Source organism: Hypanus sabinus, chromosome 3 (assembly GCF_030144855.1).
Source record: "Hypanus sabinus isolate sHypSab1 chromosome 3, sHypSab1.hap1, whole genome shotgun sequence".
Taxonomy (NCBI): Eukaryota; Metazoa; Chordata; class Chondrichthyes; order Myliobatiformes; family Dasyatidae; genus Hypanus; species Hypanus sabinus.
In genome coordinates this window covers 189,952,881-189,969,249 of record NC_082708.1, presented here as the reverse complement: position 1 = coordinate 189,969,249, position 16,369 = coordinate 189,952,881, and the positions used below count along the sequence as shown (strand labels likewise).

At 49.7% G+C, this 16,369-nt stretch overlaps 1 protein-coding gene across 4 annotated transcripts in view; it reads right to left on the bottom strand.

Annotated features, from left to right (window-relative positions):
- Nucleotides 1–12,398, bottom strand: part of LOC132391994 (matrix metalloproteinase-21-like) — a 47,878-nt gene extending 35,480 nt beyond the window's left edge. Inside the window, exons 1-3 of one of the 4 annotated variants that reach the window (XM_059965866.1) lie at nt 11,649–12,398; nt 6,795–6,884; nt 5,106–5,397 (exon numbers count right to left, since the gene is read on the bottom strand). In XM_059965866.1, coding sequence (XP_059821849.1) covers nt 5,106–5,264 — 159 coding nt within the window. In that variant the 5' untranslated portion in view covers nt 5,265–5,397; nt 6,795–6,884; nt 11,649–12,398. The other 3 variants (XM_059965867.1, XM_059965864.1, XM_059965865.1) reach the window with 3 other exon arrangements.
- Between the last annotated feature and the right edge of the window lie 3,971 nt (nt 12,399–16,369).

Here is a 16,369-nt window from a genome sequence, read left to right as displayed (position 1 = left end):
GAATGTTAATGGGGTGGGGAAAGGTGTAGGTTAAAGGGAATGTTAATGGGGTGGGGAGAGGTGTAGGTTAAAGGGAATGCTAATGGGGGTGTGGAGGGGTGTAGGTTAAAGGGAACTTTAATGTGGGTGGGGATGGGTGTAGGTTAAAGAGAATGGTAATGGGTGTGGGGAGGGGTGTAGGTTAAAGGGAACGTTAATGGGGGTGGGGAGGGGTGTAGGTTAAAGGGAACGTTAATGGGGGTGGGGAGGGGTGTAGGTTAAAGGGAATGTTAATGGGGGTGGGGAGGGGTGTAGGTTAAAGGGAATGTTATTGGGGGTGGGGAGGGGTGTAGGTTAATGGGAATGTTAATGGGGGTGGGGATGGGTGTAGGTTAATGGGAATGTTAATGGGGTGGGGAGGGGTGTAGGTTAATGGGAATGTTAATGTGGGTGGGGAGGGGTGTAGGTTAAAGGGAATGTTAATGGGGGTGGGGAGGGGTGTAGGTTAAAGGGAATGTTAATGGGGTGGGGAGGGGTGTAGGTTAAAGGGAACTTTAATGGGGTGGGGAGGGGTGTAGGTTAAAGAGAATGTTAATGGGGGTGGGGAGGGGTGTAGGTTAAAGGGAACTTTAATGGGGTGGTGAGGGGTGTAGGTTAAAGGGAATGTTAATGGGGGTGGGGACGGGTGTAGGTTAATGGGAATGTTAATGGGGTGGGGAGGGGTGTAGGTTAAAGGGAATGTTAATGGGGGTGGGGAGGGGTGTAGGTTAAAGGGAATGTTAATGGGGTGGGGAGGGGTGTAGGTTAAAGGGAATGTTATTGGGGGTGGGGAGGGGTGTAGGTTAATGGGAATGTTAATGGTGGTGGGGACAGGTGTAGGTTAATGGGAATGTTAATGGGGTGGGGAGGGGTGTAGGTTAAAGGGGACGTTAATGGGGTGGGGAGGGGTGTAGGTTAAAGGGAACGTTAATGGGGGTGGGGAGGGGTGTAGGTTAATGGGAATGTTAATGTGGGTGGGGACGGGTGTAGGTTAATGGGAATGTTAATGGGGGTGGGGTGGGGTGTAGGTTAATGGGAATGTTAATGGGGTGGGGAGGGGTGTAGGTTAATGGGAATGTTAATGGGGGTGGGGACGGGTGTAGGTTAATGGGAATGTTAATGGGGTGGGGAAAGGTGTAGGTTAAAGGGAATGTTAATGGGGTGGGGAGAGGTGTAGGTTAAAGGGAATGTTATTGGGGGTGGGGAGAGGTGTAGGTTAAAGGGAATGTTATTGGGGGTGGGGAGGGGTGTAGGTTAAAGGGAATGTTAATGGGGTGGGGAGGGGTGTAGGTTAAAGGGAATGTTATTGGGGGTGGGGAGGGGTGTAGGTTAAAGGGAATGTTAATGGGGTGGGGAGGGGTGTAGGTTAATGGGAATGTTAATGGGGGTGGGGATGGGTGTAGGTTAATGGGAATGTTAATGGGGTGGGGAGGGGTGTAGGTTAAAGGGAATGTTAATGTGGGTGGGGAGGGGTGTAGGTTAAAGGGAATGTTAATGGGGGTGGGGACGGGTGTAGGTTAATGGGAATGTTAATGGGGGTGGGGACGGGTGTAGGTTAATGGGAATGTTAATGGGGTGGGGAGGGGTGTAGGTTAAAGGGGACGTTAATGGGGTGGGGAGGGGTGTAGGTTAAAGGGAACGTTAATGGGGGTGGGGAGGGGTGTAGGTTAATGGGAATGTTAATGGGGTGGGGACGGGTGTAGGTTAATGGGAATGTTAATGGGGGTGGGGAGGGGTGTAGGTTAATGGGAATGTTAATGGGGTGGGGAGGGGTGTAGGTTAATGGGAATGTTAATGGGGGTGGGGACGGGTGTAGGTTAATGGGAATGTTCATGGGGTGGGGAAAGGTGTAGGTTAAAGGGAATGTTAATGGGGTGGGGAGGGGTGTAGGTTAAAGGGAATGTTATTGGGGGTGGGGAGGGGTGTAGGTTAAAGGGAATGTTTAATGGGGGTGGGGAGGGGTGTAGGTTAAAGGGAATGTTAATGGGGTGGGGAGGGGTGTAGGTTAAAGGGAACTTTAATGGGGTGGGGAGGGGTGTAGGTTAAAGAGAATGTTAATAGGGGTGGGGAGGGGTGTAGGTTAAAGGGAACTTTAATGGGGTGGGGAGGGGTGTAGGTTAAAGGGAATGTTAATGGGGGTGGGGACGGGTGTAGGTTAATGGGAATGTTAATGGGGTGGGGAGGGGTGTAGGTTAAAGGGAATGTTAATGGGGGTGGGGAGGGGTGTAGGTTAAAGGGAATGTTAATGGGGTGGGGAGGGGTGTAGGTTAAAGGGAATGTTATTGGGGGTGGGGAGGGGTGTAGGTTAATGGGAATGTTAATGGGGGTGTGGACGGGTGTAGGTTAATGGGAATGTTAATGGGGTGGGGAGGGGTGTAGGTTAAAGGGGACGTTAATGGGGTGGGGAGGGGTGTAGGTTAAAGGGAACGTTAATGGGGGTGGGGACGGGTGTAGGTTAATGGGAATGTTAATGGGGGTGGGGAGGGGTGTAGGTTAATGGGAATGTTAATGGGGTGGGGAGGGGTGTAGGTTAATGGGAATGTTAATGGGGGTGGGGACGGGTGTAGGTTAATGGGAATGTTAATGGGGTGGGGAAAGGTGTAGGTTAATGGGAATGTTAATGGGGTGGGGAGGGGTGTAGGTTAAAGGGAATGTTAATGGGGTGGGGAGAGGTGTAGGTTAAAGGGAATGCTAATGGGGGTGTGGAGGGGTGTAGGTTAAAGGGAACTTTAATGTGGGTGGGGATGGGTGTAGGTTAAAGGGAATGGTAATGGGTGTGGGGAGGGGTGTAGGTTAAAGGGAACGTTAATGGGGGTGGGGAGGGGTGTAGGTTAAAGGGAACGTTAATGGGGGTGGGGAGGGGTGTAGGTTAAAGGGAATGTTAATGGGGGTGGGGAGGGGTGTAGGTTAAAGGGAATGTTATTGGGGGTGGGGAGGGGTGTAGGTTAATGGGAATGTTAATGGGGGTGGGGATGGGTGTAGGTTAATGGGAATGTTAATGGGGTGGGGAGGGGTGTAGGTTAATGGGAATGTTAATGTGGGTGGGGAGGGGTGTAGGTTAAAGGGAATGTTAATGGGGGTGGGGAGGGGTGTAGGTTAAAGGGAATGTTAATGGGGTGGGGAGGGGTGTAGGTTAAAGGGAACTTTAATGGGGTGGGGAGGGGTGTAGGTTAAAGAGAATGTTAATGGGGGTGGGGAGGGGTGTAGGTTAAAGGGAACTTTAATGGGGTGGTGAGGGGTGTAGGTTAAAGGGAATGTTAATGGGGGTGGGGACGGGTGTAGGTTAATGGGAATGTTAATGGGGTGGGGAGGGGTGTAGGTTAAAGGGAATGTTAATGGGGGTGGGGAGGGGTGTAGGTTAAAGGGAATGTTAATGGGGTGGGGAGGGGTGTAGGTTAAAGGGAATGTTATTGGGGGTGGGGAGGGGTGTAGGTTAATGGGAATGTTAATGGTGGTGGGGACAGGTGTAGGTTAATGGGAATGTTAATGGGGTGGGGAGGGGTGTAGGTTAAAGGGGACGTTAATGGGGTGGGGAGGGGTGTAGGTTAAAGGGAACGTTAATGGGGGTGGGGAGGGGTGTAGGTTAATGGGAATGTTAATGTGGGTGGGGACGGGTGTAGGTTAATGGGAATGTTAATGGGGGTGGGGTGGGGTGTAGGTTAATGGGAATGTTAATGGGGTGGGGAGGGGTGTAGGTTAATGGGAATGTTAATGGGGGTGGGGACGGGTGTAGGTTAATGGGAATGTTAATGGGGTGGGGAAAGGTGTAGGTTAAAGGGAATGTTAATGGGGTGGGGAGAGGTGTAGGTTAAAGGGAATGTTATTGGGGGTGGGGAGAGGTGTAGGTTAAAGGGAATGTTATTGGGGGTGGGGAGGGGTGTAGGTTAAAGGGAATGTTAATGGGGTGGGGAGGGGTGTAGGTTAAAGGGAATGTTATTGGGGGTGGGGAGGGGTGTAGGTTAAAGGGAATGTTAATGGGGTGGGGAGGGGTGTAGGTTAAAGGGAATGTTATTGGGGGTGGGGAGGGGTGTAGGTTAAAGGGAATGTTAATGGGGTGGGGAGGGGTGTAGGTTAAAGGGAATGTTATTGGGGGTGGGGAGGGGTGTAGGTTAAAGGGAATGTTATTGGGGGTGGGGAGGGGTGTAGGTTAAAGGGAATGTTATTGGGGGTGGGGAGGGGTGTAGGTTAATGGGAATGTTAATGGGGGTGGGGACGGGTGTAGGTTAATGGGAATGTTAATGGGGGTGGGGAGGGGTGTAGGTTAATGGGAATGTTAATGGGGTGGGGAGGGGTGTAGGTTAATGGGAATGTTAATGGGGGTGGGGACGGGTGTAGGTTAATGGGAATGTTAATGGGGTGGGGAAAGGTGTAGGTTAAAGGGAATGTTAATGGGGTGGGGAGAGGTGTAGGTTAAAGGGAATGTTAATGGGGTGGGGAGAGGTGTAGGTTAAAGGGGATGTTATTGGGGGTGGGGAGCGGTGTAGGTTAAAGGGAATGTTATTGGGGGTGGGGAGGGGTGTAGGTTAAAGGGAGTGTTAATGGGGTGGGGAGGGGTGTAGGTTAAAGGGAATGTTATTGGGGGTGGGGAGGGGTGTAGGTTAAAGGGAATGTTAATGGGGTGGGGAGGGGTGTAGGTTAAAGGGAATGTTATTGGGGTGGGGAGGGGTGTAGGTTAAAGGGAATGTTATTGGGGGTGGGGAGGGGTGTAGGTTAAAGGGAATGTTATTGGGGGTGGGGAGGGGTGTAGGTTAAAGGGAATGTTAATGGGGTGGGGAGGGGGAGGGATTGCTCTGACAGCATGGACTCAATGGGCAGAATGATCTCAACCTTGTCCTCCCCCCCTGCACTCAGGAGCATTGCCAGTGACCTCACTTCCCATCAGTGAATAAGCAAGTCCCACATGGCCCATGACCTCTCTAGATCCCATCATTATCCCTCGGTGATCCCATGATGACACACAGCATCCTGCGATGATTCCACATGGCCCCATATGAGTCAGCGATGACACCATACGACCATTCTGTGACACAACATGACCCCTCAATGACCCTCCGATGACCCCATGGTCCCATGAACCTTGGACTTACCTGGGCAGACCTGACGGTGAGGACAGGTCGGGCCCTGGTCCACACTCTCTCCTGGATGTCAGAGTGGTCTCGGCTGTGGTAAACCTTCTCAGCCTTGCCAAGGTGCAGTTGAGTCAGCCACAGGCACAGAGGCAGTAGCCAGTCCCACCGGGTCTTCATCTCCACACACGCTGGCCGGTACTCTGACCAGGGGCTGCGGATCTCCCCGTCCCAACAGCAGTGAGCAGTCGATAGAGGCGGTGGCCTGTGCCCGTCACGTCTTGAGCTCAGCTCCTGTCCGTGAGTTGGTGGTCTGTGGGAGGGGAGAGTCACGGGGTCAGACCGCACAGAAACAGCTGCTTAGGCTTTGGCCCCACCGGTCCATCTGAGTTCATCCCTTTTGCCTGTGTTGGCCCATAACCCTCTAAGCATTTCCCAGCCAAATACCTTTTAAATGTTTTTACTGTACCTGCCTTAACCATTCCCCTCACAGCTTGAATCCTCTCGCCATCCTCTGACTGAAAATTTGCTTCACAGGACCCTATTAAATCTCTCCCCTCCACCCAAAACCAATGCCCTCCAGTTCCTGATACCCTGACCTTGGGGAAAAGACATTCTATCTATGCCCCTCATGATCTTAAACACCTCTATAAGATCTATTAGTGGATGTATTGAGTTCAAAAGTCAGGAAATTATGTTGCAGCTTTACAAAACTCTAGTTAGGCTACATCTGGAGTACAACAATCAGTTCTGGGGCCCCATTATAGAAAGGATGTCGAGGCTTTGCAGAGGGTGCAGAGAGATTTACCAGGATGCTGCCTGGGTTAGAGGCTGGACAAACTTGGGCTGTTTTCTCTGGAGCGCCGAAGGCCGAGGAGAGATCTGATCGAGGTTTATCAGATTATGAGAGGCAGAGATAGAATGGACAGACAGTATCTTTTTCTGAGGTTTGAAATGTCTAATACCAGAGGGCTCAAGTTTAAGGTAAGAGGGGATAATTTTGAAGGAGATGTGCAGGGCCAGGTTTTTACACAGAGTGGTGGGTTCCTGCAATGCGCTGCCTGTGGTGGTGTTAGAGGCAGGTACATTAGGGACATTTTAAAAAGTGTTTAATATGAGGAAAGTGGAAGATTATGAACATTGTGTAAGTAGAAAGGTAGTTAGCCATTTAATTACTAATTTAATTGGTGGTTTGGCACAATGCAGTGGCCAAAGGGCAGGATTCTCTGCGGTGTTGTCCCACATTCTAAGGATCACTCCTTACTCTTCTGTGCTCTCAGGAATAAAGCCACAAACTGCTCAACCTCTCTCTATAATGCAGACCCTTGAGTCGTGGCAGTATCATTGTAAATGTTTTCTACGCTCCATGGTCCAGGCCCTTCAATGTTGTGCCAACCTGTATGAAGCTATTCCACAATCTATCTAACCCTTTCCTCATATATAGCCTGTAACTCTCCGTCCACGTTCTTTCCAGGAGTCTGTTAAATCTCCCTAATATATCTACCTCTACCACCACCCTGCACCGTATATTCCAGGCATACCCTTCTCTGTGCAATAACAACTTACCTCTGACATCTTCCCTAAACTTTCCTCCATTCACCTTAAAACGATGTGTCCTCTAGTGTCAGCCATTACTGCCCTGGTAAAAAAAAGTCCAGTTGCCCACTCGGTCTATGGCTCTTGTCATCTTGTATACCTCAATCAAATCACCTCTCATCCTCAACAGGAGAGAATCTGCAGATGCTGGAAATCCAAGCACACACACAAAATGCTGGAGGAACTCAGCAGGCCAGGCAGCATCTGTGGAAAAGAGTACAGTCGACATTTCGGGCCGAAACCCCTCAGCAGAACTGGAGAAAAAAAGATGACGAGTCAGGGTTAGAAGGTCGGGGAAGGGCAGGAAGAAGCACCAGGTGATGGGTGAAACCAGGATTGGGGAGAGGTGGAGTGAAGAGCTGGTAAGTTTGATCTGAGCTTGGTGGTGGAAGTCTGTTGGAGATAGCGGAAGTTTTGAAGAATTATGTGCAGTACATGGAGGCTGATGGGGTGTAGGTGAGCTCAAGAGGAACCCTTACCTAGAAGGGTGGTGGGAAGATGTGGTGAGGGCAGATGTGCGCGAAATGGAAGAGATGCGATTGAGGGCGGTGTTGATGGTGGAGAAAGGGAAGCCCCTTTCTTTGAAGAAGGAGGACATCTTAGTTTTGGAATGAAAAGACTCATCCTGAGAGCAGATGCGGCAGAGACGGGAGGAATTGAGAGAAAGGGATGGCTGATGTTGTTCCGCTGTTTAAGGCTCTGAAGATAAAATAGGCCGGTGAGCCTGACATCAGTAATGGAGAAGCTATTAGAAGTATTCTAAGGGACCGGACATATGAGTACCTGGATAGACATGGACTGGTAAGGGACAGTCGGCATGGCTTTGTACACGGTAGGTTGTGTCTAACTAATCTTATGGAGATTTTCGAGGAAGTTTCCAGGAAAGATGATGAATGAAAAGCAGTGGATGTTGTCTACATGGACTTTGCAAGGCATTTGACAAGGGCTCACATGGGAGGTTGGTCAAGACGGTTCTGTTGCTTGGCATGAGGTAGTAAATTGGGTTAGATATTGGCTTTGTGAGAGAAGCCAGTGAGTCGTAGTAGATGGTTGCCTCTCTCACTGGAGACCCATGACTTGTGGAGTGCTACAGGGACCGGTGCTGTGTCCTTTGTTATTTGTCATCCAGATCATTGATCTGGATGATAATGTGGTTAACTGCATCAGCAAATTTGCAGATGACACTAAAGTTGGGGGTGTAGTGAATGGTGAGAAAGACTATCAGAGCTTCCAGCGGGATCTGGACCAGCTGGAAAAATGGCAGATGGAATTTAATGCAGACAAGTGTGAGGTGTTGCACGTTAGTAGGACCAGCCAGGATAGGTCTTACACAGTGAACGGTCGGGCACTGAGGAGTGTGTAAAACAAAGGATCTGGGAATACAGGCCATAATTCATTGAAAGTGGTGTCACAGGTAGTTAGGGTCATAAATAAAACTTCATAAATCAAAGTATTGAGTACAGGAGATGAGATATTATATTGAAGTTGTATAAGATATTGGTGAGGCCTAATTTGGAATATTGTGTCCAGTTTTGGTCACCTACCTACAGGTAAAGTTGGAAGAGTACAGAGAAGATTGAGAGGAGATTTGATAGAGGTATACAAAATTCTGATGGGTATAGATACGGTAAATGCAAGCAAGCTTTTTCCACTGAGGTTGGGTGGAACTATAACCAGAGGTCATGGGTTAAGGGTGAAAGGTGAGAAGTTTAAGGGAAACATGAGGGGAAACTTCATCACTCAGAGGGTGGTGAGAGTGTGGAAAGAGCTACGAGCATATGAGCTCAATTGCAACATTTAAGAGAGGTTTGGATAGGTACGTAGATGGTAACGGTGTGAAGAGTTATGGTCCCAGTGTAGGGCGATGGGACTTGGCAGTTTAAATGGCTTGGCATGGTGTAGATGGGCTGAAGGACCTGTTTCTGTGCTGTACTTTTCAATAACTCTTTGCTTCAAAATTGTTTAATGTCATTGCCTCATGCCTTAACCCTTTCATTGCCAGAATCATTCACAGGATTACATGCCTGGCTAAATTAATTCCTCTGCCTGCACAACATCCATATCACTCAGTTCTTGGTACAACCATGTGCCTATTTAATAGCCTTTGAACACCTTCACTGTTACCCCAGGCAGCCACCGCTTCCTGTGTTAAAAACCGTCAAAATACAAGATTCAAGGCTGTTTAATGTCATTTCCAGCACAAGTGTAAAAGACAATGAGTTAATTGTTATTCCGGGTCCAATACATCAGAAAAAAACAGTGAGATAAAGACCACAATAATAAAAGAACTCAATAAATATAAATAGATATATTAGTTCATAGATTGATTGTATGCCCATTTAGTGACGTCAAGCACAGGAGTATAGTACATAGGGTGACTGACAGGAAATGACAAAATAGTGGTAGGGGGTGGGTTAGTGGTTGGGGGTGTTGATCAGCCTCACTGCTTGAGGAAAGTAACTATTTTTGAGAGTGGTGGTCCTGGCGTGGATGCTATGTAGCCTCCACCCAGGTGGGAATGGGACAAATTCATTCTGTTACAGGTTTTGCACTGACATCAACTTTTTACTCACTCTCTCAGCAATACCAGCATTTATTGCCCATCATGAACTGCCTCTTGAGGAGGTGGGGTGAAGCTCCCTCTTGAACCACTGCAGATAAAGGCGCTTCGACTCTGATGCTGAAGGAGCGGAGATATATCTCAACGTGTGGAAGTGAGCAGTGTGGAGGAACAGACAAACCTCAGGGTACACATCCAGAGATCCTCTAAGTGGCCTTGCATGTTGACAGTGTATGCTGCATTGGAATCAGTAGTTGGGGGATTGAGTTCAAGAACTGCGAAGTAATGTTGCAGCAGTATATAAAAACCCTGGTTAGACCACACTTGGAATATAGTGCTCAGTTCTGGTCTCTTCACTATAGGAAGGATGTGGAAGCTTTAGAGAGGGTGCAGAGGAGATTCACCAGGATGCTGCCTGGATTAGAGAGGGTGCAGAGGAGATTTACCAGGATGCTGCCTGGATTAGAGAGGCTGCAGAGGAGATTCACCAGGATGCTGCCCGGATTAGAGAGGGTGCAGAGGAGATTTACCAGGATGCTGCCCGGATTAGAGAGGGTGCAGAGGAGATTTACCAGGATGCTGCCTGGATTAGAGAGGCTGCAGAGGAGATTCACCAGGATGCTGCCTGGATTAGAGAGGGTGCAGAGGAGATTTACCAGGATGCTGCCCGGATTAGAGAGGGTGCAGAGGAGATTCACCAGGATGCTGCCTGGATTAGAGAGGGTGCAGAGGAGATTTACCAGGATGCTGCCTGGATTAGAGAGGGCGCAGAGGAGATTCACCAGGATGCTGCCTGGATTAGAGAGGGTGCAGAGGAGATTTACCAGGATGCTGCCCGGATTAGAGAGGGTGCAAAGGAGATTCACCAGGATGCTGCCTGGATTAGAGAGGGTGCAGAGGAGATTTACCAGGATGCTGCCTGGATTAGAGAGGGTGCAGAGTAGATTCACCACGATGCTGTCTGGATTAGAGAGGGTGCAGAGGAGATTCACCAGGATGCTGTCTGGATTAGAGAGGGTGCAGAGGAGATTCACCAGGATGCTGTCTGGATTAGAGAGGGTGCAGAGGAGATTCACCAGGATGCTGTCTGGATTAGAGAGGGTGCAGAGGAGATTCACCAGGATGCTGTCTGGATTAGAGAGGGTGCAGAGGAGATTCACCAGGATGCTGTCTGGATTAGAGAGGGTGCAGAGGAGATTTACCAGGATGCTGCCTGGATTAGAGAGTGTGCAGAGGAGATTCACCAGGATGCTGCCTGGATTCGAGAGGGTGCAGAGGAGATTTACCAGGATGCTGCCCGGATTAGCGAGCATGTCTTATGTGGACAGGTTGAAATGAGTTGGGGCTTTTCTCCTTGGAGCGAGTGAGGATAAGAGGTGATGTGATAAAGTTTTACAAGATAAGAGAAACAGATTGAGTGGACAGACAGAGGCTATTGCAGGATGGAAAAGGCTAATACAAGGGGGCATAATTTTAAGGATTGGGTATGGGTGGGGAGATGTCAGAGGTAGATTTTAGTGGTGAGAGTGGTGGGTGTGTGTGGAACGCACTGCCAGGGGTGGTGGTAGGGGCAGATATGTTTGTGGCATTTAAGAAACCCTTAGAAAGGAACATGGAAGACAGAAAAATAGAATATTCTGTGGATGGGGAGTGTCAGATTGATCTTAAAGGGTTGGCACAACATAGTGGGCCGAAAGGTCTGTACTGTTCTATTTCTAAGTCACAGTGGAAGGTGGTTTGCAGCTTCCCTCCACACTGTGCGTTGTCACCCATAGATCTGAGACTGAACAATGAACACCCCTCGTCACCCACCCTCCTACCACCTCCCTCCCTCACCTGCCAGCTCTTGCTCCAATCTCCCCCTCACCTCCGCCTACCGGCTGTCTCCCTCTGGTGCTGGCCGGAGCAGGGGAGGGGAGCTGATGAGTGAGACTGAAGAGGTGGGAGCAGAGGATGGAAGCGGAGAGAGAGAAAGAGAGAGACAAGGGGGCAGGATGGGAAGGAGAGGAGGCTTGGGGTGAAAGAGAAGGAGGAGGGACAAACGGGAGAGGAGCAGGGAAAGGGAGGAAGGGAGGGAAGAGGGTAGGGGGAGATAGGAGTGAATGAGTGATGTGGATGGGTGGAGAGGAGGGAGGGCTGTGGAGATAGGAATGGGTGTAAGGGAATTGAAATGGGTGCAGAGTGGGGGAGGGAGGGTGGGTGTGAGGTTTGGAGCTCCCTTATCAAGATTTCACCTCTCCGACCTTGTGGTCTGCGCTGGCAGAGACCCCAGCAGCCTGCTCCTTCTGCACGCTCCTGCCACCACCCCCCAGCTTCCCACTTTTGCTGCACGTTGTTGCTCTGGGTCCCCCTCCTGCTCGGTAACAATGGCCACAGGGCAATCGGGTGAGGGACAGATGGGCACTTACCATCTGCTGTGGTGCCGTCATCTTCTGCTGGGGTCCCCGCTGTCTTTGACAACCGCCAGCTCACTGGACAGTGGTGGTGGCGGCTCACTCACCTCTCCCCCTCCTCTCTCACCTCTTTCGTCCCCTCTGTCACTCTATCATATATCCACTCTCTCTTTTACCCACCTTTCTCTCCTCTCTTCCTCACTCAGCTCTCCCTCCCCTCCCCTTTCCCCTCTTTCCACCTGCTTATCCTTCCCTGTAACTCACCCACCTCTCTCCTCCTCTATCTTAAACTCACCTCTCTCTCTATCTCCTCCCGTCTCTCACCCAGCTCTCTCTCTCTGCTCTATCTCTCACCCAGCTCCACCCCCTGTCTCTTTCCCAGCTCACTCTACCTCTCCACCACTCTCTACCCTTTGTCCAATTTGTCTCTGCCCTCCCTCTTCTCCCCTGGTGCAGTTCCCCCCACTGTCTCTCCGCTCCCTTGGCTGACTTCCACCTTTACCTCTGCTTGTCCTCTTGGGAACTCTCTGCACCCCAGTCCTTGTACATTCTGCAATGCCAACCGTCCCTTTAAATGGGTATAGCCTCTCTCTGTCTGAATATTGGACTTGCCCCCTCCTCTCACTCTCTCTCTCACTCCTCACACTCTGCCCTTCCACTGTGACGGTTCCACCAGCGTCTCCCCTCAGCAGGGGCAGAAGCACCTTGCAGGGAGGCCTCGGTGATCGCAGGTGATGGCTGGAACCAAGGGAAGTGACGTCAAGCACAGCGCTGGTACTGGTTTGCCCTGAGGGTACGAGTGATTGGAGAGCAGTTTTCATACCAAACATTGCAGGGTGTGGCATGTCCAGGACTGTAAAACAGCATGCAGAACTATAGAGAAGCGGTCAGAACCCATAACGCGCTCTGGCTGATAACTGCTCCCCTGATTTTCCAGAAAATTCTCTGGCCTCTTTCAAAATTTCTCCATGGCCATGTCACAACAGTTCCCTATATGGTCATTTACTCGGATATCAACACACAGGTTAGACTGTGAGCGAAACTCCCTCTACACCGTCCCATCACACACTCCCAGGGTCAGTCACAGAGTGAAACTCCCTCTACACTGTCTCATCACACACTCCCAGGGTCAGTCACAGAGTGAAACTCCCTCCACACTGTCCCATCACACACTCCAAGGGTCAGACACAGAGTGAAACTCCCTCTACACTGTCCCATCACACACTCCCGGAGTCAGACACAGAGTGAAGCTCCCTCTACACTGTCTCATCACACACTCCCAGGGTCAGACACAGAGTGAAGCTCCCTCCACACCGTCCCATCGCACACTCCCGGGGTCAGACACAGAGTGAAGCTCCCTCTACACTGTCCCATCGCACACTCCCGGGGTCAGACACAGAGTGAAACTCCCTCTACACTGTCCCATCACACACTCCCGGAGTCAGACACAGAGTGAAGCTCCCTCTACACTGTCCCATCACACACTCCCAGGGCAGACTGCCTGGCAATGTTTAGGGGGTATGTTCGTGCTCGGGTAACTATTGAAAAGGAACACGCGCAGTCCACAGTGGCCTTGGAGGAGTTTCGAGACCGTTGGGCTCCGCGGGGTGTAAATGCCATCGTGGATAGAGATGGCAACATTCTGGTGTAATGTCTATTGTCTATTTGTAGTGCAGTAATTGTGTTTGCCACTGTTTTGTATATATTGTATAGCACCGAAATTTGTAATAAAGGATTTTGTAATAAAAAAAAAGGGTCAGACACAGAGTGAAGCTCCCTCTACACTGTCCCATCGCACACTCCCGGGGTCAGACACAGAGTGAAGCTCCCTCTACACTGTCCCATCACACAGTCCCGGGGTCAGACACAGAGTGAAGCTCCCTCTACACTGTCCCATCACACACTCCCGGGGTCAGACACAGAGTGAAGCTCCCTCCACACTGTCCCATCACACACTCCCAGGGTCAGATACAGAGTGAATCTCCCTCCACACCATCCCATTACACACTCCTGGGATCAGAAACAGAGTGAAGCTCCCTCCACTCCATCCCATCACACACACCCGGGGTCAGACACAGAGTGAATATCCCTCCACACTGTCCCATCACACACTCCCGGGGTCAGACACAAAGTGAAGCTCCCTCCACACTGTCCCATCACACACTCCCAGGATCAGACACAGAGTGAAGCTCCCTCTGTCCCATCACACACTCCCGGGGTCAGACACAGAGTGAAGCTCCCTCCACACTGTCCCATCACACACTCCTGGGGTCAGACACAGAGTAAAACTCCTTCCACACCTCAGAAAGTGCTGAATTGGTTCACCACTATGCTGCCTGGATTAGAGAGTATTTGAGAGAAGGAGTTGGGCAAATTTAGATTATTTTCTCTGCAGCGTCAGAGGCTGAGGTAGTGATCTAATAGAAGTTTATAAACTTTTGAGATTCTCCTGATGCTCCAGGAAAAGGTTGAATAGGTTGGGATTTTATTCTCTCGTGCATAGAAGATTGAGAGGGGATTTGATAGAGGTATATGAAATTATGAGGGGTATAGAAAGGGTAAATGCAAGCACATTTTTTCCAGAGGTTGCGTGAGACTAAAGCTAGAGGTTAAGGGTGAAAGGATATGGATGACATGCAGGAAGATGTGCAGTTTAATTTGGTATTGTGGCTAGCACAGGTATGGTGGGCTGAAGGGCCTGTTCCAATGCTCCACTGTGAAAAGGGAAGGTTGAGCAGTGTAATGAAGCGCCCTCTCCATCAGAATTGAGAGAATTTATAAATGGGGTACAGGAAGTCTCTGAGAAGTTTAGAAAATATATTGGATCTTTGTTCATGGAAGAAATTCCATCCGTGATGGGATGTGGCAGAGTAACGCTTCAGCATGGACCGATGAGCTGAAGGGCCCCTTCCTGCTCTGCTGTGCTCACTGTCTGGGAGATCAAGAGTTAATCTTTCAGTGTGTGAGGTGTGAGTTCTGAGGAGGAAGCAGAGAGGCTTCAGGGCAGATTTGGCAGGTTGAGTGAGAGTAGAGAGAAAGAACGATCAGTTTTATTAGTCATGTGTACATCGAAGCACCCAGTGAAACGTGTTGTTTACTTCAACGACTGACGCAGTGCGAGGTGTGCTCATAGCAGCCCCCATACGTGACCTCGCTTCCGGCACCGGCTTAGGGTGCCCACAGTTTATTAATTCTAACCCATACAGCTATGGAGAATGGGCAGAAACCAGGGCACCCGGAGGAAATCCGTGTGGGCACAGGGAGAAAGTGCAGGCTCCATCTAGACAGCAGCAAGAATTGAACCCCGATCACTGGTCTGTCAAACCCTCTTCTCTTCGCTACCCTCAGGGAGGAGGTACAGGAGCCTGAAGGCACACACTCAATGTTTCAAATTTCTGAATGGTCCATGAAAACTACCTCACCAATTGCTCTCTTCATGGATTGATTGATTGAGTCTCTTTGTAACTTACAGTATTTATATTATCATGTATTGCTCTGTACTGCTGCTGCAAGACAGCAAATTTCAGAACATCTGTCTGTGATTGTGAACCTGATGACTGCTCTCGGCCTGAAATGTCGACTGTTCGTTCATTTCCATAGTTGCTTTCTGGTGATCTGGTCTTTCTCAGGGTGACAGGGTGGGGTCAGTGCTGGGTCCCCGATATTCACCAAGCACTGGGTTAAGACGGTTTGCTGTAATGACACATCACCGGGAAGCGGTCTATTGCTGCCTCATGTACCAGGATACAGCGAAGGGCTTTCGTTTATGTTCCGTCCAGATAGATCATTCCAGACACAAACACGTTGAGATCATTAAAACCAAGTGCAGAATGAAGTATAGCAGTTAAAGATGACGTACAGTGCAAGGATTCAAAGCTCAGGAACCGTTATTACCCCTCAAACATCAGGCTCTTGACTCTCTCCACTCAACAGTTCCTACAACCTATGGACTCACTTTCAAGGACTTTACAACTCATGTTTTATTGTCTATTTATTCAGTATTATTTCTCTTTTTTTTGTATTTGCAGAGTTTGTTGTCTGGCTGTATGTGAACTTTTGCATTGGTTCTTCCTAATTACTGTGAATGCCCGGAGGAAAATGAATCAGAGTGGTATATGGTAACATATACGTAGTTGGACAATAAATTCATTTTGAGTTCTGAACCTTGAAGTGAAAGGGCCTCGGAGTAAATTGGGAGATCTAGGGTTAATCTCTCAGTGTGTGTGTGGAGGATGCAGAGAGGCTTCGGGGCAGATTCGGACAGGTTGAGTGACACAGTGATAAATGGCAGGTGCAGCATAACGTGGAGAAACACTGAACTATTTCAGTAGGGAAAACAGACGGGGAGAGAGTGATGGGTGATGCCGTGGAAGAGCGGTTGGCGCAGCGCTTTACATCAGCTCTAAAGTCAGGGTTCAATTCCCGCTGCAATGTGTAAGAGGTTTATACGTTCTCCCTGTGACCTCCGACTGCTCCGGGTGCTCCAGATTCCTCTCACACTCCAAAGACGTACTGCGTTAGGGTCAGTAGCTGTGGGCTTGCTACATCGGTGGCTGAAACATGGTGACACGTGCGGGCATCCCCCCAGCACGTCCTCGGACTGTGTTGGATCTTGACGAAAATTAGACATTTCACTGTATGCTTCAACGTACACGTGACAGATAAAGCAAATCTCTTTACTTAAATGGTCGGAAATGTTGGCCAAAAAGAGGGACTTGCACACTCATTGCAGGTCC